Raw genomic sequence first — 7943 nt, forward strand, 5'->3', positions numbered from 1 at the left:
TAGTCACAAGGTTGTTTATTGGCCGAGAGATCATAAAGGGTAAGAATGTAAAAGGTTTCATAACTTTCATATGGAAGGCTTAATACTGGCTAATTAAACAGATGGCTAACAACAAAGCATTTATTCATGAGATCAACAGAGACAAGCCAATGTTTACCAATGTCGACAATAGATAACTATATAATCACCAGTCGATGCAGTTCAAAGTAAATTATACCGTGAGACACAAAAAAATAAAGAATATAGTAAAGTAAATTAAATTGGAAGATCTTTTTGCATGCAGCTTTTTGCATGTGGTGTTGATGTTTAGTATAAAGTTTAGGAGGATTTTCTGGTAAAGTAGAAATGCAATGGATGGTCAGGCTGATTGGAGATGTGATCTGAGTATTTGAGACAGCAAATATATAATAACGCATTCATTTCTTCATCATTAAAGGCATTTAGACACTGATTGTAACTGTCCATATCAGGTAACATAACCCTATAACATATTTTTGAGAAAGTTCTAATTTTTCTTTGTCTTTGATACAAAGGTATGACAACTACCGATTTGACAGAATAGACAATATACGATTCTGGTAAAGGAGCAATAGCTAAGTTTTCTACTTATATTTCTGAGCTGAACTAGACAATGAGTTGATGGTCTAACTTTTGAAACAATAAAGTCGACATAGCTTGAGAACCGTAAAATATGTTCATTCCTTCTCACCAAAGAGACTTTCTTTCCTCAGCAAACCAGCGATGTGACCAGGGCGGGTCTTTCTCTGACAAACGGATGCAATGGGTACCGGCCACCATCATTGTATTTTTCAAGGGCATGACTAGCCTTCCTGTGCTGACTATCCATGAACTGATGATGTCGATAATGAAACCATACCAACTAACTTGACTAATTGGAATGTATGCAAAAGATCATAACAAGAGAATTGTTCCCAACCAGTTGTGGACAAGAGCCTCGCCGTGTATGCGGATGATATGCATAGACTTGGGATACACACTTGAAGAGTGCGTTGTTTTTTAATGCTGAATTATTGTACAGTACAATCAGTTTGTATCTAGTGAATAATTTAAAAATTGAAAATTTTTCATTTTCATCTGTGCTTGACTATTTGCAGCTATCTGGTGTGTAAATAACACCACATTTTCCATAATAGTTGAATATATCGTCTTTTGGCTTATATCAACTAGGCAAGAACTATATGTTAATAGACCTAGATCTATAGAATGGCCTCGAAACACTGCATAATCTGCAAGAGCTGGGTCTGCGTGCAAAAACCTAAGCCATAAAAATCTTAGACTGATGATTGAACACAGTTTTGTGATGAGAAGCCTCAAAACCTCAGCCGCCATGAATTCTGTCATATAGGAAACTTTTGCTAAAAACAATACAATAATATAGGATAATCGGAATATATTTCAATCAGAAGCAAGATAAGAAATAAAACAGTAATTTTAAATGGCGATTTCAACAATATTTACAGAGCCACGTAGAACAATAGCAATGCAATGAGTAATAGCAACAAAAATGATGCAATATGCGTATACCATGATATGTGCTGTAGAAAATGTTGGCAGAGTAGCTCATTTATTGGCTAATGAATGATAGATTATGATAGGACATGTGAATGAACGTGGGGAGCTATATAGAATGGTGTCCAATGAAACGGACTCTTTAGCTTGGGTTCCTTAACAAAATCTATCATACTGATTCACTCTTAATAAGATAAGCTAGTGAAGATGACGCAACGAGAAAAATACATGTAAATGACATAAAAATATCCCGCAATAGAATCATAACTCTGATATAATAGAACATCTAATAATTTGAGACGTGATAGCTAAAAATGCAAACTATGAGGTTGTTAGTGGTTTGTAAACGGTGAGTTGAAAGCTCGCAGACTGCAGCGCTGATCTTGTTCTGTGACCTTGGAAGGTTATTATTGTTATCCTTTTGAGAGAGAAAGTAAAATCACATCGGCAGTTCGCTACTACTTCCGGTTGCGCTTGGCGTGTTTGGCTGGTTTTATCGTCTTAAGAGAAGAATGCCATGGTATGGAAAATTCTGATGGAAGAATGGAAGGAAGCGGATGTCCGAAAATGTTAACAGGAAGTTTCTCACATAACTCTATGTACTCGACTACAACAGAAGCGGGTAATGAATTCAGCGAGTGAAATGAACATTACAAGGTCAGCATTTCCCAGCAGCTCCATCGGTATTCATGCTTCCTATGCAACTAGATATAAAAATTATCACTGTTGATGGCTTGAACTGTCTATTGCAATCATATGTTCCGGAAAATTCTGACTGCAAACATGAAATCACTGATCAAACTCCGTTAGCCTACATCTGTCGAAAATTTGTTGATTTTTGATTAATAAGATATATGATATCCTTTTTGATAAACGTTTCAAGCTAACGTTAACTACTTTAGTATAAAATATAAACCAAGTTTCATATGATGTATAAAAAAATAGAAATTTTATATAAAAAATAAAGTATAAAAAATACAAAATTGAAGATTGAACGATTTTAATAATATTTGGTATTTGCTGAGCATGCGCGTCAAGGTCGACCATACTATCAGCCGCACAACGAACACAAAGCCGTTGTCGCCTGAGAAGCAACTGATGCAGCCCGAACATATCAGACATGCTTACATCAGACAGCAGGGCAAGACCAATGCTTGCATTTGATTGGACAATACGTCAGTAGCAAATGAATTACAGTATTTGTTTCACGTCGTCATAAACGATCAATTCAATCGTGATGCGAAACCCAGCATATTAAATTGCAAAGCAATAAACAAGGAAATGTCTAGAATGCCTTATATTCTGTAAGTTCAGCTTTGAGTGGTCACACTTTGCTAAATCGGAGGTACAGAGTACGAGTATACTCAGAGGTATGCGTACAATGAAAGCTTCAGATCGATTGCCATGTGGTAACCTCGATGATACTGATGACTTCATAAACAAACCAGCAAAACAGTAGTTTCCTTCAACTTCTAACACCGAGGAAAAACAACTCTCAGTGACATATGCACTATGAACTTGAGAGCTGAAGGTCTCCTTTTGCCAATGCACAGTTTTGTTCGGCTATGAATGAAATATGGTTGAAGCTCTTGACGACATCATCCGCCCAAGTTCGATAAAAACTCGTCTTCAATGACTAAAGCGATTGAAATATTTTTATGACAGTGGCATTTTAATCAAATTGAAATAATTCACTAAACTCGTCAAACAATAAATCTAAGATCTTCTCTTCAAAATATTTAACCATCACTCAAACATAATATTCACCGAGATACACAATCATGAAGCAAATATACCTATAAGAGATTTAGAAACTCACATATCGAAAAAGTTTGTGGTTTGGCAACTGCAAAGTAATTCATTCAAATGAAAAGAAATTTGACAATTTAATAAACAAATTTAAAAGATAAACCTAAAAAACTGATCTTTGAAGACCTTTGAACCGTATTTGCCCATATAGCTATGTATGTCACTGGTATCATGGAGGTGTTCCACAACAGCTAACATATACAACATGAAAGCACCAATGTACTTGATGTTGTACAGTCCATCCAATAGCAAATAGACTGCGTAAGCGCTCGTAAGCTTTATGACGGTTACATAGCCCTAGGCTTTATGTTACATAGCCCTAAGCAGAACAAATGGCATGCGGTGCTTGCAGATCACTCATACATCCTTTTCAAACACATATAACGAGCTTGTAGTTGTCTACCCGCTGAACGAATAAAATATGTTTCAAGCAGCCCATTCATGACTCATAATTACAGATTACACCTCAGGAATTAAATCTTATTTTTTTTAAAGAACTGGTGAATTATGAGGAAGTCAACACACAAAGTTAAGTGATCCTGACAGTAGAATTCGTTTTGAATTCTACTGTCAGGAATTCTACGAATTCCTGACGTTAGAATTCGTAGACATAGGGGATTGGCAACAGATGCCAAACCCTGATGTCTACCTAATCAGCGTTTGGTAGTGGCAACCTGTGAAAAGGCAGCCATGTTAAACATGTAAACCAACAATTGCTTATTTTCTTACATTTAAATGACACAAATTCTATAACAGACTATTATTTAGATTGTGAACAAAAAATGTTAATAGCAACTGAAAAGCCGTAAGGATACCTTCTGCAACAACTAACAATGAATGCGTAGACCAGGGATGGTCAAATGATTTTGGCCACAATCAACTATTATTAGCCAAATCTGACAAATTAAAAGACCACCAAAAAGCTGAAGATGTGTCTTTTTCTTTTTTACTAAACAAAAACATGCAATTATTTGTGTATATCCTAAAACAAAGCATCAAAATTAAAAAAACTTTATTTATATACATCGTTTGACTAAAAGTCAGTAAATAAATGTGATGTAATAAATACGCCTGATATCAGTCCGAAAAATGATGAGTGGGCTTTGACTTCACAATACTTTCAAAACGCGGTTTTCTGCTACTTACAGTGATTCTTACACGTTCATGAAGATGAGTATTTGTAAGTTTTCACAGAATCCATTCTGAAAACGATGACTCACATTGTTAAGTTGAAGCAAAGCGAGTAAATAGTCTTCTAGCTAGACCAGTAATTATTAGGTACTTTTATGAGCTTACATATGATGACCAAGTAAATGACCAGAAAAATTTACAAAAAATTTGTTAAACCAAATTTGAAAATAAATACTTCAAAAATCATTTTTGACAGCCCACTTTTAGATTCACAAAAAAGGCTAGAAAGATCCAGGTCCGCCATTCGGCCTAGACCATACTAACCACAATTGCCGTTTTTCCATAATTGTGCTAACGTGACATGCCTGGAGCTGAAATAGCCATTAACACAGAGCCCTTGTGTGTGTGCTTGTACAAGTGTTGAGTGCGTAAGCGTCGAGTGCGTGAGCGTCGAGTGCGTGAGCGTCGAGTGCGTGAGCGTCGAGTGCGTAAGCGTCGAGTGCGTAAGCGTCGAGTGCGTAAGCGTCGAGGGCGTAAGCGTCGAAGGCGTAAGCGTCGAGTTCGTAAGCGTCGAGTTCGTAAGCGTCGAGTTCGTAAGCGTCGAGTTCGTAAGCGTCGAGTGCGTAAGCGTCGAGTGCGTAAGTGTCGAGTGCGTAAGTGTCGAGTGCCTAAGTGTCGAGTGCGTGTGGTGAGAGTTTTACATGACGCATTGAAATTTGTCTCGTATTCCAGATCCTGATTAAAAAAGAATGAGCATGAGGATGGAAAGTATGCTGAAATCTTTTTTGATATAAATATAATGCCAATTGAACTAGTCTGAAGCAGAAAACACCAATAATAACTATCCTTACCCTCCTCTGCTTTGGGAAAAATGTGCTCCAGCAACTTGTCCCGTGATGTCGGTACAGCCTTCTGCACTGGAGCTAGCTGATGTTGGAGCTTTTCCCTCATTTGCTGTTCTCGCTGTCGTTGCAAGTCCCACCTAAAAATGATATGTATCTTTACAGTCGCGTTCAACATTTTAAGACTAGTGAAATTGTGAAAGGAGGGCAATTACATGACTGCAGTTACAAAGTATTACCTTTTGCGCTTCTTCTCTTCCGATTCATGCTTTTGATGACGCTTGAGAAAGATATGGTCATGAAGATCCTCGGTGCCTTCTAGCGAGTACGAGATAGCGTACGGGTGTGTTCTGAATGAGGGGACTAAAGAAGCAGCAATAGAGTAGCTTATCGTCACTCTTAAAGGTAGAAGCTATCAGCGATATTATGAGAAATAAAGTTCGACATTCAGTAGCATCTGATAATTTTTGGAAAAAAAGCTTGATAATTATGTCTGATGACTAATCAACCAAGCTTCAACAAAGCGATTCCTTAGTATTGAGTAAAACATTAAAACAAAGTGACAACTAAAATAAGACTAGCCTTGTTTGTTGCATGACAATGAAGAATAACAAAATACTCGAAGATTTGTTTATCAATGTTTATTATCAATGTTTGTCAACAATGTTTATTGATGGGTAAACGCAAACAATCGTCAAGGTACTTTAGACCTACCTTCTATATTCTCGCTGTTCTTACAATTACGAATCGTTTCCTCTTCCACCTCGGCGAACTCCCTCACCTGCTGCGTAAAGTAGTCTGCCCCTACCCTAAAGAGCTCATCTGCTGAACCTTGAGATTTGTTAGTTGTAGGTTGCTCACTCGCAACTTTTGTATGAACTTGATGCTTCAAAATAGCTTTTCTCTTTTGAATAGCTCGATGCATCGATTTAGACCGCAAATGTTTCGTCTTTTTATTAAGTTTGGTTGCACCTGCAGGGCGCACATGGTGAGAAAACCTCAGCTTACTCTGTGATGGCTGTTTCATAGTTGCCAGAGTTGGATTAACTGGTTCTTTGCTAAAAAATGACAAGTAATTATAGAATAACACTTCACTGTAGGTCTTACCAAAAGTTTTAACATAATGGTTTACAAGTTGCTGATGACAAAAAGTAGCTTCCGAAAGTCTTTGCGGAAATGCGAAGTTCAAATGGACAGGTCATGACCAATTGACATAGGGAAAGCAAAAATTGCTCAAGAATTAAAGGATTGTAATAGCGGGTTTATGATAAAAGCTTCCTAAAATTGCCATTAAAAGCTTAATTGCTTAAAGCTACCTTAGCAAACTCTTTTCAGTGGTTTCCGTGGTGATAGAAGCGGGTGTTAGCTTTTTCGGTGTTTTTGCCACAGACAGACGTCGATCCATACGCTCTAGCCTGGTTCTAAGCTAATAAACAGAACATGAGAGAGAATATGCAGTTAGAATGACTACATAATAGAAGAGAATTCTAGATGAACTATGTCAATTATTAAACATATTGCAATATATTTTAGATGTGATGATGACATGCTTCTAGCACTAACAAGAATACTTCCTACAGAGCACAATGTACAAAAAGTTTGCGAAAGTAGATAATGGCTCGACTTACCGTATTTGATTCAGCTCGAAGCTCTGCAATGAGTTTGTCTTTTTCCGCAATAATATTTTGCTGTTGTTGAACTAGATCTAGATGAAGGAGAACTAATGCTCTCAGATTCTTCACCTCAGATTCCATAATAGCAGTGCTTGTAACTTTAGGTTCAATACTTGAACGTAAAGAGACTGGTGTAAGCCGCACAAGGTTAAGATTCTGCTGATTTCCCAGTGAAAAGGTAACAGTTTTGGCAGAACTTGAGCTAGCTGATGTTAATGTAGTAAACTGAGAAGTGGTATGATTACTAACTCCATTTGTTATGCGCGATGCGTTAATAAATTCTTTTGTGGGCGATTTAAGAACTACATCAACACGATTACGTACTTGAGGGGTATTCACTGCGAGAAGTGAACTCAAAGAAGCAGAACTACACAGAGGCAAACTGGTGGCCCTAACTAAGCTAGTTGGCACAGTAGTGATAGACATATTACTGTTGCTCGGTAGAGCTGATGAGACGGATAACTTTCTTTTGCGAGCTTTTATTCCCGTAGTACATGAAGACATATTATATATATCTTTACGAAAATGGTCTGATGGTTCAGATCGACATTGAGCAAGTCCAAATTCAGATGACGTTGAAACAGAAGTTTTTGGTAAAGATGTGGAGCAACTAATTTTAACGGATGCATCAACTGTCTTCGCAACATCTGGTGTTGGTGGCGTTGAGGAAAAGCTGTTTTGAAAAACGTTCAAGACCTTCTGTACTTCACCAACACTACCAAATGGCTGATCCATTCTCTTAGAAGTAGACGAGTTTAATAGACTTCTGTCACATAGCTCTGAATGTAACATACTGAAATATGAAAAAATGCGAAAGAAATATGAACTTCAAATACAAATTGTTAACAAAATTCAACAAACAGTTTTGTAATAGCTCTCATAAACGCTTTTGCTGGATTCGTTGTGACATCCGTATGAAAAAATTTGTTTTGGAACGTAATACAGATTTTAAAAGTTA

At 37.1% G+C, this 7943-nt stretch overlaps 1 protein-coding gene across 1 annotated transcript; it reads right to left on the reverse strand.

The window, feature by feature from the left end:
• Nucleotides 1-1420: 1420 nt before the first annotated feature.
• LOC137391420 (male-specific lethal 1-like 1) lies at nt 1421-7829 on the reverse strand. Its single transcript, XM_068077886.1, has 6 exons — nt 6941-7829; nt 6629-6738; nt 6027-6370; nt 5552-5675; nt 5322-5452; nt 1421-2137 (listed from the first exon to the last, which is right to left on the reverse strand). The coding sequence occupies exons 1-6, from the start codon at nt 7775-7777 to the stop codon at nt 1989-1991; spliced, it is 1695 nt and encodes a 564-aa protein (XP_067933987.1). The 5' UTR covers nt 7778-7829; the 3' UTR covers nt 1421-1988.
• Between the last annotated feature and the right edge of the window lie 114 nt (nt 7830-7943).

Source organism: Watersipora subatra, chromosome 3 (genome assembly GCF_963576615.1).
Source record: "Watersipora subatra chromosome 3, tzWatSuba1.1, whole genome shotgun sequence".
NCBI classification, from domain to species: Eukaryota; Metazoa; Bryozoa; class Gymnolaemata; order Cheilostomatida; family Watersiporidae; genus Watersipora; species Watersipora subatra.

Bases quoted from the DNA above. Each gene is read 5' to 3' on its own strand.
- LOC137391420 (XM_068077886.1), bottom strand. From the start codon at position 7,777: ATGTTACATTCAGAGCTATGTGACAGAAGTCTATTAAACTCGTCTACT. The intron at 6,371-6,628 runs GTAGCTTTAAGC...GTCATTTTTTAG, and splicing joins ACTGAAAAGAGTTTGCTAAG to CAAAGAACCAGTTAATCCAA. The intron at 5,676-6,026 runs GTAGGTCTAAAG...CTGCTTCTTTAG, and splicing joins GAACAGCGAGAATATAGAAG to TCCCCTCATTCAGAACACAC.